At 38.6% G+C, this 18,809-nt stretch overlaps 1 protein-coding gene across 2 annotated transcripts in view; it reads left to right on the forward strand.

Moving 5' to 3' along the window:
* Positions 1–18,809, forward strand: part of PDZRN3 (PDZ domain containing ring finger 3) — a 144,817-nt gene that overhangs the window by 121,607 nt on the left and 4,401 nt on the right. For both annotated transcript variants that reach the window (XM_054076136.1, XM_054076137.1), the window contains 6 exons: positions 5,299–5,552; positions 8,000–8,087; positions 15,272–15,370; positions 16,258–16,320; positions 17,160–17,261; positions 18,308–18,424. In XM_054076136.1, coding sequence (XP_053932111.1) covers positions 5,299–5,552; positions 8,000–8,087; positions 15,272–15,370; positions 16,258–16,320; positions 17,160–17,261; positions 18,308–18,424 — 723 coding nt within the window. The remainder of the gene's footprint in view (positions 1–5,298; positions 5,553–7,999; positions 8,088–15,271; positions 15,371–16,257; positions 16,321–17,159; positions 17,262–18,307; positions 18,425–18,809) is intronic.

Raw genomic sequence — 18,809 nt, forward strand, 5'->3', positions numbered from 1 at the left:
TGCAAAGGAAAAATTGCCAGTGACTTTACTAAGCATCAAATCAAGCTCAAGCAACTATTTTATTTTCATTCCAAGTATTAAAAGAAAACTTCTAGGAGACACTGACATCCCAGACAGGATTATGCCATGTTTATGTATAGATTTCTTGCTGCCTTTACAACACAGATGTTGGTCAGCGTGCTTTCTCCTACTTTTGTGCAAAAGAACATAACGTACAGTATATACTATAAATTACTAGACTATAACTTAAAATGCTATAAATACTATCCTATTTCATAATCATTATGTAATTTATATTTTTAAAAAATTAAGCATCGTCTGCTTGTTTACTGTATGGTCTTAATTCAGAGTATTGATCTGTCTCATGCAGTTGTTAAACCTACTGTCTGGCTCCACCACAAATTTCATCAAGGCCCATTCAGTTCAGTTTAACTACATGCACTTCAGTTTAACTACAGCTTTCGCCATATTCAATATATTTCCAATGCAAAGAAGGTCCAAAAGCAAAGCATTTCAACATTTCATACAAGTTAATCTATCCATTTTCTTACAATCAAAAATCCTATTGCCTTTGACACATGTAAGGTTCTTAAGAAATCATACATATTTGTAGGTTTTGTCAGTCTTGTGAAGCATTCATATGCACAGATTTTTTTTCTTCTGTGTTATTTCTGATGTAACTATTTATAAGGAAGAATTTTGCTGAGCACAATTCAGCAGTGTTAGGAATAAAGTCAAGGATCATAGAGCTTTTTTTTAACAAAATGAAAATGTACAGATATATTTATTGGCTTTTAAGCGCTGGGAATAATTGTTTGTCAATTGTGACAAATTTTTCAGATAGAAATTAAACATTTCAATCAATATCATCTATTTGCTGAAGTTTTGGAAGGGCTCAAGATTAACCACAAGTATTAATTCAGCATGGATACCAGAAATCAGGCAATCCCAGTATGGTTTTCTTCTGCATCTTTTTTGTGCTACTAGAAGTAAAATATTAATAACTGCTACTTTTCATAGGAAGAAAAATCAATTTAGCTCTGTTATACATAAGCAGACTTGAGAATGACTAGTTTTCATTATCCAAATATTGTAGCAATCCCATCCTTACGTCCCTTGGACCATGGAAAAATGGTACTACTGATGTGCTGGGATGAGAAATAGTTAAAAAAGAGTAAATACAAACTATTCACCATTCAGTATTTACTACATAACTTGTCAGTTACGGCAGGTTCTTAAGGGCTTAGGTTCAGACAATGTAATTTCCCTGATGTAAATCACTTTAAAGCATAAATTTGCATCATTGCATATTCTTCATTCATCCCCCATTCAGAATCTAAATGGTTAACAGTGATAGCTCTGTACAACCCATTAACTCTTATTCTGTTAGTGCAGCTCTGAACACATCTAGTAGGTCAGCCACCCACCACATTAGCCAAGACTGCCGATCCAAACAAACCTGCAGAGCTAAAAGGATTCCACTCAGCTCAAGTTCAGGAATCAGCCTCTTGTAAGAAATCCACAGGCTGACTCCAAAACTATTCATCATGTGAATAGCTACTGCCCAGAGAATTGTTTGCTTAGTATGATGTGGGTGCTGCCATATTTCATAGAAATATTAACTTTTAAAGACAAAATCCCCAACCGTATTTTAGCAGTGCATTAAGAAACCCATGATAACAACAATACAATGAGTTATGATTTCATTTTACTATAATCATTGCCATCTCATCAAACCCATGATATAAAATTGTATATACATCAAATATAAAGCCCCTTTTAGAGTTATTTATTTACCATGCTCTGCAGAATCCTACTATTCGGAAATGTCCGAGTGGAGATTACTGAATACAAATACCCAGGGAAATGCTTAGTTCTGACTCGGATCCAGCAATACCAGAGGAAGGGTTGTAGCAGGGCAGCACTGATGCCGTTACTTACAGCACTCTCAGTATCCCTGCCCTCAGGTTTTCTCCAGTCCCTCTGTTGGGACTATCCTTGTACCAAATGAAGCAGAATGAGATGAGCTCCTCAACAGTCTGATTCACTGTCTGTTATTTATAGTTAAGCCACTGATGAATAGTCATTTCTGAAAACGCATGTGTAGCAGTTCTATTGTTGCTGCTGCCAGAGATGGAGCTTCTCAGCACAAGCCTACAGCATGTTGAGACTCAGCCAAAGGCCAACCGCCACAAAGTCTGGAACCTTTTGCTCCAGAAGGTCCCCTTTGCAGGAGGAGAGGTTTTAGATGAAAATTTAACTGGATTTTCTCCCAAATTCTAAGATCTGGTCTGACATTCTTCTGCCTCGCTATGCAGCACTTCTCTTTTTTTTTTTCCCCTGCATTATCAGCCCATAGAAAACATAGTCAGGATACTGCTTAGGTATAATTCCCATGGTGACAATTTATGATACAATCTGACTGCCACCTGTTCTCTGCATGATATCAACCCGACTTTGAAGTTATGATTATTTATACAGCAATTACATACAAAAGCACAAAGAGGATGCCAGTCCATGGATTTGCGGAAATGAAGTGTCCTAAGGAACCTCAACTAAAATACAGACTTGGACTAAACTCTGTGTAATCCAAATTCATTACAATAATGGGGAATAAACTGGAAAGCTATCCTTTGCATGATTTTACCAGATTTAGCAGAGAGATGTGGAAAGCAGCTCACAAGAGTTATTCTTAGAACGTTTCTGAAAAACACCACACTTGATGCAATTTCGATTCTTTTAGTTTGAGTGCTTGTTGGATTTAGTTGTACTAAAAAAAAAAAAATTAGGATGCACACAGTAAAGTGCACAACATTTAATTTGCAGCAAATAATAAAACTCAAACCATAATCAGCATTTCCTTTTTCCAGAGAAAACATTACACTGAACTTAATTTTACAGCTGTACAAATTGTTTTAAAGTAATCTGCTTAATTGGGCGAGTTAATGATATTTAATTTGACCAGGCCAAACTTTACATGCTACACATTACTGTGAGCAATCGTGCTCAGTGCTAGTGTTTGTGTAATGTAAATGTAATGCTAACACCTTCCATTCCCAGCTGCCTTAGCAAAAAAAATCTAGAGTCATCGCCTTTCTAAGATAAACCAAAGATGACAGCGTAATAAGTGTTACGTGCACAAGGTAATTCAGCAGGAATTTAGCCTTTTCAATCGATTCTGCACTTGAGTTAACCCTCTTTATTATCACTCAGCTTTCTGCTGTGGGCAATACTTTAAGTATGGGCCAAATTCAATTAGTGTGTTGAGTAATGTTACTCATTCAGTTGTCCCACATACTTTAATGGGACTAAACATGGCATATCACAGTGTGAGCTACGTGCAATCTGATACCGGTAAAGATATCAGAATCTGGACATGAATTTTAGTTTTCAATCATATTCCAGAAAGTAATGTGGCAGAGTCACCACATCAGTGTATGTTTCAGATGTGCAAAAACGATTAAATGACAAAGTAGCAGCCTCCACTAATACCTGCAGCTAGACCCTATTGCACCTATATGTGATCAAGGCAATTAATTATTTCATGCCTTTTACTCTTCCATGCATTGCAGAAGGCAACAGTTTCTTTCCTCTGTGCAACTTATTCCTCTGATTACAGATACAGAGATGTGATTTATCAAGTGAATAGGTCTCTCACTGGGAAGAGTACAATGTAAGGCATCATTCATAAGGAAAATATATAAACAAAGTTTGCTTCTGGATGAAAAGGACTGCTATGACAGAGGCCCTCGCTGTCAGTGCTAGTAGCATCTTCATATCTGAAATTGCACCTTATCTCTAGGTGTGAGCCAGCACTTGCCGCAGTCCAAAGAATGGGGTAGCAATTATATGATAGCATGATGCTTTAGGATCGTAATTTCACAATGCAGCTTTCACTAACATGGTGCTCTGGGCAGTTTCTCTTTTATTGTTTCTTTTCATCTGTATTAAAGTGACAACAGTTTGCAGGTTAAAAGAGGATAAAACTTATTTGAGTTACCAGTGATTTCCACTATTTCTGTAACACAGTGTTTTGCATATGAACCCATAGACCTTTTGGATTTACAGATATCTCGATAAACAGGCCAGATCTCAAAATAAATCCCCATCTTGGGCTGGAAACAGCAGGAAGTGGGCACACAGAATGTCTTTCACCACAGTTGCTTTTTTTTCAGTTCATTGCACACTGTTCCTTGAATTTAGCACCCTTAAAATTACAATCAATGCTATCAGAGACAGACAGAAATATTAAAATTTCTCAGGAACCAAAACTCAAAGTGAGAATTATGGGTTTGCAGTTTTATAAAAATGCTGGCACGTATGACCTCATCTCTTTCACAGCCCCTGGCTAAACTTAGATACTTATGGAAGAATTCATTAGAAACCACGTCAGGAAGGAAGCTAGGCATGACTGAAATGCAAAGCCAGAGTGGGCTGGAAGTGCTCGAGACCTCTCTCTGGATCAGGAAGGACACCTCTGCTTGCCAGGGATTTGAAACTGTAAACCTTGTGCTAAAATGGAATGCCTCGTCTTGGTTTTGCTGCTGTGAACAGGAGCTTCACTACTGCTTTGAGGCAGAGGGCTCTGTGTTCAAATTCTCGTCTTAGACCCTCCGTGCCCTGGCTTGTCTCATATTGGTAGTTGTGGCTTGTGTTTCTCTGTCATATTTAGTAAAGCTGTTCTGTTTTCCATAAGTATCCACTCAATCAAGAGGTGACGGTTGTGAGATCTGGGAATGGGAGACGGCCAAACAAAAAGTGATTTTGAAGAAACACCTATGATTGTTTTTTCCTTATTATTTCTATTGTCTATCCCTAAAACGCAGAGGATTTATTGCAGTGAATGGTTACCACCTGAAAAATTGTTTACTGGGCACAGATACGTAGTTTTTTAATTACATCTCTCGTCCGAGTAGTTCGGTTCAGTAGTAGGGTTAAAAGATTTAAAAAAAAAAACACAGCTAAGTAGAATAATCAATAACTTGCTTTGATCGAACACGGGGTGAAGGATTTCTAACCTGCATGAAACAATTGGGATGTTGGTTTGTACTTTTAGCTCACAGAGTGAACCCAGTAAAAATCTAACTATCAAAATTAAAAGCAGAGCACAGGATTTGTGAAGTCGCTGTAGTGAAAGGGGAAAATGAGAGATGCATAACAGAGCACAAAGAGTTCCTAGTACTTGCTGTATGTACTTTTAGATGGAAGCTGAGACTTAAATTAATAGCCAAAACCAAGAAAGATATCCTCCACTTTCTGACTGTTTCTGTCATTGCTTTGCTTGCTCTTTTCCTGCAGGTCAATGGGAAGGATTTATCTAAAGCAACACACGAGCAGGCAGTGGAAGCATTCAAAACAGCCAAGGAGCCCATTGTGGTACAGGTCCTGCGAAGAACTCCACGCACGAAGGGCTTCACTCCTCCTCACGAGTCTCAGCTGGTAGATGTGGGCACGCAGACAGACATCACCTTTGAACACATCATGGCTCTAAGCAAGATGGGTTCGCCTACTCCACCCGTCTCTGTGCTAGACCCATACCTCCTGCCTGAAGAGTAAGTAACAGTTTGTGAAGCTCTTGAAAATCCTTGTATTCCTTAACATGGCACGTTGAAAGTAGTTCACAAACCCACCTTTACTTGCTGGTGAAGCTGTAGTCCCAGAAGTAGCCAGGATTCACGCACCATTGAGCCATAACTCAAAACATTTTCATTTTTTCTACACGCTGGCAAGCCATTACTTACATGAGTAATGCCACTGAGTCACAATATGGCCTCATAGAGCTCATTTTTTGCTGGCATTTGATGGATAAAGGTATTGCTTCTTGTAATTCCTCTCACTGCCTCTTTGGGTTGCTTTTGTTTTAACTTTATTTTTTATGGCTGCGATAAATTGTGTAATGCTAAGAGCTGCTACATTCTGTTCCAGTGTATTAATTACTTTATTATAACCCTGCAGCGATGTTACTCAAATAAATTATCCTCTAGGACTAAAATTACTTACCAGTGCTGTCATGGATGTTTTAGAATCAAATTTTAATTATTGTTAATGGTAGTTTGATGCTTTTGTACTTACAAATAAAAATGACAATTATCTCCTGGCACACACACACCACGCCCTCGCATGCTGCTCGAGAGGAAAACAGCTCCCCAAGGAACCCATGCAAATTGCCTTTCATCTTGCCACGCATCTCCACATGGGAAAAAGTAATAGCAAAGATTGTGGAAGTCTCACTTGCTGTGTGTGACAGACTGTGGTCTGGTCAGTCACCAGCAGTGCCTGGCTTTGAGATGACCCTGTAGCTGGTGAGAAGCAGCGCCAGCGTATGTGTGTCCTGGCTGTGCAGTACAAACATATCCAGCATACTTCTCCAGCCATCCCTGTCAGCGTTCCCAGGAAACAGAGTTTGACTACAAACAGGCACTGATCCTGTATTGCTCCTAAGTGACTTTCACGGCATGTTAACATTCACACATTCCACCAGGAATTTGGCTTCTGTGTGCAATGTCTACTCCTTTAATGACTCCCAGTGCCAATTATTTGAAAGATGGTTCCATCGGATATTTTGGCATCACCACCTATTCCCAGCTCATCAAAAATTCAAGCACAGCTGCATGTTTTAGTGGAAATGTTTGACAAAAGGCGATAGCTTTGAGCTTGATGCAGTGAAAAAGCAATAGAACTTAGAGCACTGTGGAGAGGACACACTTATTGCCAAAGCACCTACGCTCTATACCTCCAAATGCATTCGCAGGAGGGTTTTTCAATATCTGCAACATCCCAACTGCAAAACCAAATACATTAGGAAAATGGCAAAGATTAATTCACAATGAATCATTTCAGTTGCTACACGCCTGCATGATACCAGCTCAGTCCTATCCAGTAGCATCATATTGCCCCTTAATCGTTATACAGAGATTCCAATCACTGGCATCATCAGTGGCCTTACTTGAAGCTGTAGATGTTGGTCTTAAGCACAGAGCCTGCCCCACTGCTGTCCTTGCACACAAGGGCAGTCAGTCAGCTGTTGAGGTATGCGGTCACCCAGCATGTGCAAGCAGAGTCATTTCTTCCTAATGCTTCCTGTAACTTCTCCAAATCCTACTCAAATTCATCTAGCCTGCCTCTAACACTTGAGTATCTTAGCCAGTTAGCAGATGCTGGTACCTAAATAGCCTCACACTTACAAAGAAACATGTATCTAGTTAACAGAGAAGTAAAGGGAGTTTACTTTCATTGCAGAACAGAAAATTCCAGCACAGAAAAAAAGTGATCACGAGAGCTTTACACCGCTTACAACTTCCAAAGTGAAACTGTTGGAGAGCTCATGCTGTAAAAAGAATCACGCCAATAGCGAATGGCAATATGAAGTGTGGTGCATATTTAAATACTATTTAAATCGTTCTGCACAGCCTATAGTGTTCATATCAGTCAACAGAATGCTGTTGATCTAAATAGTTGGGTGGCAAGTTATTTTTATAATACTTCACAATTTGATAAACTGTTGTGGCTTCTAGGCAAAGTAAAAATGCCAAGCAGACAGGCAAGAATGATTTTATTTTCTTGTTTGCAAATAACCTGAGTTGACAAGTAAATAATCCAGTATTCCCTCTCATCTTAAACCCTGGCAAATATCTGCCCACTTAGCCATTACCTGCTACCCCTCACCCTACTTTGCCACTATTCTCTCAGTTTATTTTTTTCCCCAAGTCAGCTTTACATTTGCAGAAAAATCGTTTATAAATGCTAAGACTCGTCACAAGTCTCTCATTCATCATCAGGTGCCAAATCTTTTAGACTCCTCTTATATATTATATATATAACTTTTGTTTAGTACATGTATTGGTGGAAATGGTAAAATACATATAATCAACCACATGCAACTTCTTGGCTTAGTCGTTAGCCTGTCATGTTTACAATGACTTGCTATAAGCTTGGAATGTGTTAATATGCTTACTAGAGTTGTAAGTGCTCTCCTGAAACATACCTTTTTTTCCCCCAGCCATCCGTCAGTGCATGAATACTATGACCCAAATGACTACATGGGAGGAATTCACCAAGAAATGGACCGAGACGAGTTAGAATTAGAGGTACCATAAATAATGTATTTGTTGATTCTGTATGGCTATGCTGATATAGACTTTCAGAAAATCTGAAAGACTCTGCCAGTTTGCTCGAGTGGCAGGATCTGTTTCACGTAGTCACAGTAAAAATCTGTGAGTTTCCTTTAAATATTCCCCAGCTGAGAAACAGATGCTTTTGATCGTATAATTTAGAAGTATTTTGACTTTACAAGACAAGACCAGAATACATTTGCCACTATACTAAGCTGTTCCTCCTTTCTTCATTACTGAAAAGTTTTATATATGTACATTCAAAATTACAGATAACAAAAGTTGAACCAGTCATGAAGCTATGCAAGTGCATTTTCCTGCCAAATCTTTAAAATTCACTTAAGTTTTTAGTACTTCCACGTCCTACCAGAAGTTCATCTTTGGTTTTCTCATTCTTAATTTTAATAACCTGCTCGCAGCCATTCAGAGTACAGCATATAAGTTACGGGCCTTAGTTCTGCAAGATACTTAAACAGGATTGACCCACTGAAGTGTTTTTAATTGTTTGTAATAAATAGCAGTAAAGTATCTCAGTGCTTCTAAATATTGCCAGCCATGTCTGATTCAGCTAATCCATTCAAGATTATCAGGAAGTGAATAGTTTACTCTTAGCTTGCTTGCACTTCTGATTCCTTGGATCCTGGTCCTGCTAACGCTCATTTGTCAAAGCAAGCGATGCTGACCTGTCTGTAGCTCTGCTTAAACCAGGGGTAGATTTATCAACAGCTTCAGTGGGAGCAGAGTTCAGTCTTTCTACAAGCACAGATTCATTCCCTTCTATAAAAGTGTTTGCAGGATCAAGGACTAAAACCCCATAAAAATTTTGCAAGCTGTTCTCAAATTCTGCAGATCTGGTAGTAATTCATCTCTGTATACAAACGCAAATCAAAGTCAGGATAAAATCAAAGCACCAGTAAAACAAATGCTGTTCAGCAGACTTCAAGGCCTTACTTTTCAAACAAGAAGGTTTTTTTCTTTCTTAAACAAAAATAAATACAAGATAGATTTCAGTCTTAAGGGGAAATGCAGAACAAATTAGTATTATCTATGAGTGTCTTTTCAAAATCTATCTTTTTAAAAATCTATTATTGTGGATAAATTTTATTGCTTCCATTAGAAGGTCAACCAGTTGACCTGAAAACAGTTTAAAGACACGCACTTCAGTAGCCGGACATTAATATGCCTTAAACCACAACATTAATAATTTTGACATTGATATAGTACTTGATGGCAAAAGGTGATCAGCTCAGCAACACAGGGAGATGAACATTAGAAAAGTCTCTGTAGCTTAATAGTATTTCTTAAAAACCACTAAAGATTCATGTTCAAATTGTAGAGACTGTGATCAATGGTAAGGTCAAAGTGCTAACAGGGACTCAACTGGCTAGTTGCTTTTTTGTTTGCCTTTTGATAGACATGTTTTAAAAGACCACAAAGGCACTGTTTCATTGACTGTAGCAGGAATGTCTAAAGTAAGAAAGTCATCAAAGCCAGCCTTCTGGGTTTCTATGTCCATAAAATGTGCTTTGAATTTAAATCAGAAGCTACTCATCTAAACTTTTATGGTCTATAACTGACTGGTTAGTGATTTGTAACAAGTAAAAAGACAGAACCAGTGAAATACTGAAGTTCACAACAAGTTTCTAATGTAAATATCTGTAGAAAGGAATTTATGTTGGCAGTATTGCCAAGAAGCCAAAACTCTGTTCTCAGTTTTATCTCTCAACGTTTTTCTTAAAACTGATGACTCAGAGGTAACTGCCACATATTCCTGACTACACAAATAAATAAACACAGTTTCTTTTCTTTTGAAGCTTACGTGCCACAAGAAAAGATGGACTAAATCCTGTACTACTATTTTATTATAAATTAAAAGTGCATTCATTCTTAACAGAAGCCCAGCTAGAAGTAATTTCAGGTTCATAAAGGAAGAAGAATGTCACTTCGGGATTTCCCAGCATCATTATGCGTTAATATGTTTATTCAAACACGTCTGTCCAGCTGTCAGACACACAGCCCAAGTGAGGGCTTTCCCAGTGTGTTAATTTTCTCAGATTACAAAGGAGGACATTCTACATCAAAAAGGGGGGCTTGTTCTTTAACATTTGACTTTGTCTTTACCCTTTCCTATATACAATCTGTATGTAGGTCTTGCTTTCTTTCTGAGTAGATAACCAAACTCAGTTGAATGGCTCATTCAGACTAAGTACAACTTGGAGATGAAGAACTACAAAAAATGTCTGCTAACTGCTAAGAAATCTCCCTGATACTCTCACTCAGACTTGGGCAGAACTGAACCCTTCACGTCAAAAGGCTGAAGAAAGACAGGAGAATCAAAGAGCTTTTTGCCCTCCCAGGGCACAACTCTTGTACAAGGACTCCCACCATGAAATCACAAAATCTGATCCACAAAACATGAACACACCAAGCACCAAAAGTCATGCTTCAAAAATTGAAATTAATACTTCACTGCTTTTAGGAAACCATAAATAAAAGCCAAGTACTAAGGTTTCGAGCTCTCCCCCTTGGCTGAAAGTTTCTTCCACTTGTCCAGTAATCTATTTGCAAGGGAGGGGTGGAGATAAGGGGTAACTATGTGAACATGGAAATCAGTAGGCTCCATCACAGGCACTCTAATTTTTATTCCATCCTGGTTGTAACACATTTGAAAGCATCTTTCCTGTCAATCTGCTTCTTCTCAATGAAAACTTCTGCTCTGCGGGGAGTTGCACTTATCAGGAGCTTCTCAAGGCATCACTGTCTCTGAATACAAAAGACTTCAGCCCTAGCCATCCTGCTCAGGCAGCAATTGCATACATAAAGATTTAAAAAGCAGCATCTTCCTTTGGCTTCACAACTGTATTTTCTAGGACAGGAATTTGTATATTCTTTATTTGGAACAAATCCAAAAGTAGTAAAACATTTCAGCTTGCTGACAAGCTAATACTGAAAGGTTGTCCTTCCTGAGCTGTCTGGAAGACTTCAACCAGGCCTTAACACTTCTTATTGCATGAGAAGGGTCTTAATCATGGACCAGTGGCCATGTACTTGGCAAAGAGTCTGGGCACCCTTCAAGTTATCTTCCTTAGGCAGCCTAAGCCCCTTTCATCAGAGTGAGGTGCACTTGGCTCCAACTTTCCCCAGCACCACTGACAAGTTAAGCTAGTCCAGCCTCTGTGGTCCATCAGAGAGTTACCATCACAGAGCTGGGCTGTGATGCAAAAGAGTCTAGAGCAAAGAATTTTGGAAAGAAAATCTGTTTTATAAAATTTTCTTCTCTGAAAAGTACACCTGTAAAATCCTTCTTTAGCTTCAAAACAGCAAGAACAAGATTTTTTCCTTCTGCTGTACCACTGTCACTTGCCAAAAGGCACTAAGAAACCCTCATGCAGCATAAAAGGAAACAGTTCTTTATATTTATTTCCCCAACATTGTTTTCTGGGTGAAATTTATTAGTAGAGTAGCAAAGAAGTGGGCCCTGATGGTCAGGTACCTCCAAAGTCAACACAGAAAAAAAATCCACCATGTTTTACAGAGAGACACGAAAGGACACTACTTAGTATGCCAGCTTTCAGTAATGCTTTCGGAATGCATGAGCATTTTTACCCATCGTTGTCCTCTCATTTCAGATTTCTACTGCTCATTTCTGTCTTGTTAGAGAAAGAACTTTGATTTTTATAAATTTGCAGGCAGGCCATAAATTTAAATCAGCAGCACAATAATTCAATAATCTGTTGCAAATGAAGGATCTTCTGAGCTTATAGAGGTTAATTTGCTATTATCACTTACTCCTAATTCATTATTATGAGTGGTTGCAGGTATAATGTCATAGGACACGCTGATTTCTTCTTGTCTTGCTACAAATGCCATATGGATTTCAGTAACTACCTCTTTGAGCCCTTCTTGGCTCTGCATTTGATATGGAGCCAATAATCTTTCAGACAGTCCTCTTGTGCAGATCCTATTTTGAAATAGCATACAAAAACTTCTCTTGAACATCTCTCAAAATGTCACTTTTACCTGATCTAAAGAAGCAGACTTTAATTACCTGTGTGCCTAAAAGTTATATCATATATGAATTTTTTACATTTATCATATTAACACAGCCCTGACATTAATTACCACACGCTGTGGATACCACCATTGTCTGCTAACTAATTTCTGCAGATCCAGACTCAGTGTTTAATAACTTCAGCATCCCCCTTCTGCAACGTAGGTTGGCTGATACATTTCATATGATTTTATATAGAGGTCATGACAATAGCATCTGTGCCCCAGATGAGTACTAAAAATTCTTTCATCTCAAGACCGCACAGTGCACCAGACTAATCTGAAAGAGCAGGCATCTAGCCAGGGATGTGGAAGCAGTCCAGTGGCTGCTGTCTGCAGTGGGAGTGCGGATGCTGCAGGCTTGCAGGATCAGACCCCTGGGCTGCCCAGAGGTGCAATGCTGAAGACAGAGGAGTAAAAAACATCAAGTCCTGTAGCAGTGCAAACACGTGAACTTACACCTTCCAAGTTCTTTAGGCACATATTAATTTCTAGAGTTCAATTAATTCCTAGTACAATTACACAAGTCACCATAATACTTGTACTTGCAGGTACCAGTTTTCTGGTTTCCACTTTCATGTGCCCGTGCATTATACAAATTGAACTTTGAATATGGAAAATAACCTTTGCTTTGAAGATTCTGGTGTTGATTCTTCAACTCCAACAGGAATTGCACACTTTTATCTCTCAAATATTTCAAACCTTTATGATCATATTAAAACCTCACTGATGCAAAGACCCATAGAAAGCAGCTGTTCCTATCTTTAAGTACACAAAATTATCATATTTGGGTAGCATCAAACTCACTTTTTTTATTCCTACTGAGGACTAGAGGGATTGTACCCCAGGGTAAGTCTGTCAACTAATTACTCATAAAAATTCAGGTTCTAAACACCTGCTCTAAATTTTTTTTCTTTGCTTTAGCTCTTCGCTGCTCTGCAAGTGTAGTTTTAAACAATATATGTCTGGTTTCCCTTTAAAATACATTATTTCATTTAGCATATGATTTGTTATCTTCCAGTATATCACAGGTGATGTCTTGGATGGTGCATTTTAAATTTAAACCCATACTTATTTTTTAATCATTGTAATACCCTTTATAGTTGTACACTGTTGGAAAAAACACCTATTGTTATTCAAAACGTGGCAGATAAGAATGAAAGTAATAACTTGGCTTGCTCCATCCTCTCCTCCTGCTCCAAAAGGTGCTGGCAAGCATTCATGGTTACATTGGATCTCTTTAAATAAGGATCAGGGTGACCATGACTAGGAGGGGTTTTTTTTAGTTTTTGGGGGACTTTTTAACATTATATGTATTTTCGGTACCAGTATGACAAACAGTAACATGAGGTACAGCACTGCTTCATTGCCATTGTTTCAATGCCTTATTTCTGAATCACTGAACTATATAAAAACTTTCCTGAAGATACAAAATCTTTTTGTTAGAGTGTGCAAGAAACACACAGATCATTCTAGACCAGAATTAGGCCCAGTTCACAAATTCCCACCTCATCTTCAGTTTGCACCATGATTAAAAATGCAGAACAAACAAATTGACTGCAGTGGTGTTCCCGAAGATCAAATGAGATCAGAATTGAATCTACTTTGTTGCATCTTTTCTTCTCCTGTCTAGAAAGCCCCGAAATCCTTAGAAATCAGAAAAAAATCCCACTGTTAAAGCATTGTGTTCAAACCTCTAAGTAACAAAAGAGGAGAAAAAGAGCAGCAGTGCACCATGTATTCTATTGATTGAAACCATTTAAATACCATCTGAAATGTCACTGACATTTACAGCTACATCTCTTTGTTAAAAAAAAGAAAGAAATTACACATGTTGACAAGTAAATAACATGAGACTGCTAATCTTGGCAGCTGTCATCTAGACATGCCAATAAATTATTCATATCAGCTTGGTTTATTATCTTGCCACTTACAAAGGACACAGCGCAGGTCAAAACAGAAAGGTATTCAGAAATAATGAGTCACGTTATTAGGACTTTTCCCCCAGAATGGATGGGTCCCCAAACAAGTACATGGTTCAGGGTCTGCCCTTGGGCTGGGACACCACTTAGAACCCACAGAGAACCTTTCAAAGCCTTGCTGACTGCCAAGTACCCTTCCAAGGGAAGTGAAAAACACAACTGCAGTTGCTACTCCAACTCTACCTATGAAGAAACATCCTTCCTCCCTGTGGCAGCAGCCTCAGGACAGACACAGCAGTCACAACAAGCTGGTTAAACATGGGAGGCTCCAGATGCCCTTAGGAAGCAAGAAGGTAGAGTTGAGAGATGCTACGTGGGTCATTACACTGACTGCATACTGTCCATTAGCATCCCACAGCTTGTGGGCATCTCCATGGATCATATCACCCTTTACACCAACCAGTATCACAGAGCAGCAGCAAATGTACAAAAAAAAAAAACAATAACCCACATGAATTCTGTGTGTCAAAAAAGCATAGAGAAAAATATATTTTTAAGATGGTTTAAATGTCTCCAAGATTAACAAGATCACCAAAGAGCACTAGAATGATAAACCATGACTTGCTCAAACCAAACCCTTGCAAGATATTGAAGTGCTTATTATATTTCTATAACCAATACAGAATGCTTTGCCAACAATATATTGATCTTCAGTCACGCTTTTGAGAAATTTATTATATAATTTCACAAAAATCAAACAAGTTAAGGTAATAGGGTATTATATTTTTCTCTGAAAAGGCAGAAAATTTCCATGCTTATAAGGAAATATATATCAGCTGTGGCAAATATAGAAATCATACTTTATAAGTATTTTAGCATTTGAAGTCTTACCAGTACATGAAATATAGGTAATTTCTCTTCTTTAAGATCAATAAAAGGTCTGTTTTCAAAATGACTTCATATTGATTGAAGGGTCAGAAATGCCCCGGGTATTGATTGTCTGCATATAATCACGTTTTGCTCAGTAAGTTAACCTCCTCTACAAGTGAAATGAAAAGAGATCCACTATATCACTTAAGCAAAATATTTTCATTGTATTTGAAAAATTGCTTCTATCAGTCACTACTGTCTCATTGACAATGTATTTTCTTTTTTTTTTCTTTTTTTTTTTTTTAAAAAAAACCTCAGGAAGTAGATTTACACAGAGTGAACAGCCAGGACAAGCTTGGCCTTACTGTGTGTTACAGAACAGATGATGAAGATGACATGGGTATTTATGTGAGTGAGGTGAGATTGAGCTGATTTCCATAAGATACAATTTGTCTTTTAAACTGCAGTGTTGGGCATTTAAGACATTTGTCTTCTGTTTGTACTATGTTCAAAAAATAGTCAGAATACAATTATTGGAAGAAATCTAATTATTTTTCCTGTTCTCCAAACTGACTGAAATCCTGCATCCACTGAAGTCAAACTTTGTTATATTAGCAGTTAGTGTTCGTTTTCCCTCTAACACAGTCTCAATGTTCAATTTCAGATGATGTTTTCAAAGTATTTTTTAATATATAACTCCTTTAATTTTTTTCTTATTTATTCCAGAAATAATTATAAATTAAAAAAAAAAAAACAAAACCAAAAACAACAAACCACTCACACATTTTTAATTGCAAAGGTTTGGGGCCTATTTGTCTCTCTTTGCTCCCTTTCATGAAATAATTAGCATTTTATACATAATTTTTTCATCATGTAGGTCTATTTCAAATTAGTAACAGCAATTTAGGGGAAGAAACTTGTAACTAAATCTAAAATCTTCCATTAAAATGCATCACTTAAGACATAATCCTTCTGTGTGCAAAAACTGGCTCTAAGAGCATTGCATTGTAAAGCAAAATGTTGAATTACGAGGTTACTTGATATCATGCAAACATGATAAACCTACATTCTCTGAAGGCACATCTCAGAAGGAAATGTTTTGGGTTTCACTTGATCATTTTAATTTGCATTTCACTGCCCGACGTAAGCGAAGAAAAGTCCTGTAATCACAAAGCTATGTAACAACCACACGCTGCAGCAATGGCAGACACAGTTATCAGTCATGTTACCAATCCTGGGTTAAAAATGGGAATGAATACTGAGTTCTAAAATCCCAAAGTGCTCACAGTTCTCTTATTTTGTAGATTGATCCCAACAGCATAGCTGCAAAAGATGGTAGACTCCGAGAAGGGGATCGCATTATTCAGGTACATGTGTAAATGGATGAAAGTCTTCTAGCACACGATAATTTACTGCAGTATCTTTATTTTAGTATAATTTTTACAAATCATTCCCTCCAGACTAGTATACATGTGCTTCCTTTTAACTTTCTGTGACTATTTGCCTTTCCTGTGCCATATCTCACTTGGATTTTGATAGTCCTGGCCTTTAAATCCCTATATTGACCCTGCTCTGTGGGCTAAGCATTTTGTCAGCAGACATCATCTGTTTCGAGCACATGTCCTGATACACTCCCACTTTTAAGTTGTCCTTCCGTGACAGAAACACTCTATTTTGGCCCCAGTAGTTATTCCTTGCAGAATCTCCCTGAGCAGCCTTACTTGTTCAGCGGGCTGAGCACCCAGCGCTGTGTGCCAGGATGGGTTGTCTTCCCAGTGCAGCAATCCTACACTATAGGGGGGTTGTCAGAAGTGAACCATCTTCTGTGCAAACACTAACACAAGTAGAGGTCCACATCCCATTATGTCTCTGGGATGAGCATCCACAGCCTCAGCTGTCCCACGCAAGGACATTCCTATTCCTTTCCACACACCAGACCTGTTGTTAGGACTCTGCTCCTGCCCATCTCTCTCTCTCTAGTTTCTGTCCTTGCTGCAAGGCTCTGCACATCACACATCAAAGTGCAGAACAGCTTTATGTCTCCAAACCACCACATGCGCCCAACGCTTATCTGAACAAGACGGCTAGAGATGTGAACAGGGCTGTGCTAGGATCTATCCAGCTGTACAGCTCTGTTAGAGCTCATCTCAGCAGCATCTAAGAATCCTTATGAAAGGATTTCATTCGGTTGCTCTTTCCTTTACAGATCAATGGCATAGAGGTACAGAACCGAGAAGAAGCTGTGGCACTTCTCACAAGTGAAGAGAGCAAGAATATCTCCTTACTTGTTGCACGACCAGAAATTCAGGTACTGTAGCAAATACAAAAACCCCTTCTTGAGTCTTAACTAAAAGAGTTGCTGCTTTGTAGAAAGCAGGTAGCATATTTTGAAGAATTTTAACCTACCTAAACCATATCATACAGTTTGACTGGAGATATATATATATATGTTATAAAATAATGGAATTCAGCAGTCACAGTACTTAGAAATCTATCTTATATTAAAGTTCAATTTATAAGACATTTAAGGATTTATATATGCTGCAATGCTATTACAAGTATCAGCGCAAGGTATTACGGATGCTTTCAAGCCACAGCTTTGAAGAGCATGCTGAACTCTAACTCCTATAGCTATTGATTATTCATTCATTAAAACGCCAATTATTTAATGCCTACATCTTTTAATGCAGTTAAATACTGTCAAGAAGCATCCTCAGCTGTAACAGAAGGTCGAACCAGGTCTCTTTGTAGAGCAGGGATTAGCACAACAAAGATGCTGAACAAACAGCCAAGAGCACTATTGTTTGATCTGTGGCTGCTGCTCCTGCTGTGAGCACAACCTTTGCCAATGCACCTGGAGAGGCAGGGTCAGGCTCGTGACTATCCTGTTAGCCTAGATATTCCTGATCTTACCCTTGCTGATAATTGAGGCTGAGAGTTAAAAAGCCTTACAGGCCCATAGCGAGCATTTTTCCCCTCTGGCACTTGATGCTGCCTCACAAGTGGTGTGTTTGAGCTTTGGGCTCTGGAGTGTTTTAATACATCCTAATCAAAACAGCCCCTGCTCGTAGAAGTACTTCCATGGATGAAAAGGCTGGTTTTGTTTCATGTGTAAAGGGCTGTTGAAAGTAAAACCATGCTGCAGGAGGTGGAGGCGGCTGTGAGGGGAGGTAGGACAGTCAACACCCCCACTTAGCGCAAGGTGTGTGCTCCTTCCCAGGACACAGCACCACTGTCACAGGAAGGAATCCCCCAAGATTTCCCAATTATTTTCCACAAAGAAAGAACGTAATTTATGTCAGTCTTCATTCTTTTGACAACACGTGGTTTGATTTTCCTTCCCTTTTCACATAGCTGGATGAAGGATGGATGGATGATGACAGAAATGATTTTCTGGATGACTTGCACATGGACATGTTAGAGGAACAGCACCACCAGGCAATGCAATTTACTGCCAGCATGCTTCAGCAGGTACTGCCGCTCTGTTGTGCAGTGGTGTCAGAACTCCACATTGCGCTCAATATTCCAATACTGAGCTTGATTGAATACACTTAGTGTCTGGAATGACGATCATGGCAAAAGGACTTACTATAAAATCAAGATATTGCCTGACTATCCACAAACTTCACCTGGAAGACCAAAATGTTTTCAAATGTTACCTTTTTATTTTGCCCCTTACAACAACACGACTACAGTTCATAGAAAATCCACTTTTCTAGCTGTGGTCACCAAGAGAAAGACAAGCTAGGTAGATGATAGACGTAGCAGGCAAAGGGCTAATTTAAAACATTTCCTACTTGATATACACGCACATACTGAAAAAAAAAGCCTACTGACACCTTAAAATCCAAATGGA

The sequence above is a fragment of the Cuculus canorus genome, chromosome 11, assembly GCF_017976375.1.
Source record: "Cuculus canorus isolate bCucCan1 chromosome 11, bCucCan1.pri, whole genome shotgun sequence".
NCBI lineage: Eukaryota > Metazoa > Chordata > Aves > Cuculiformes > Cuculidae > Cuculus > Cuculus canorus.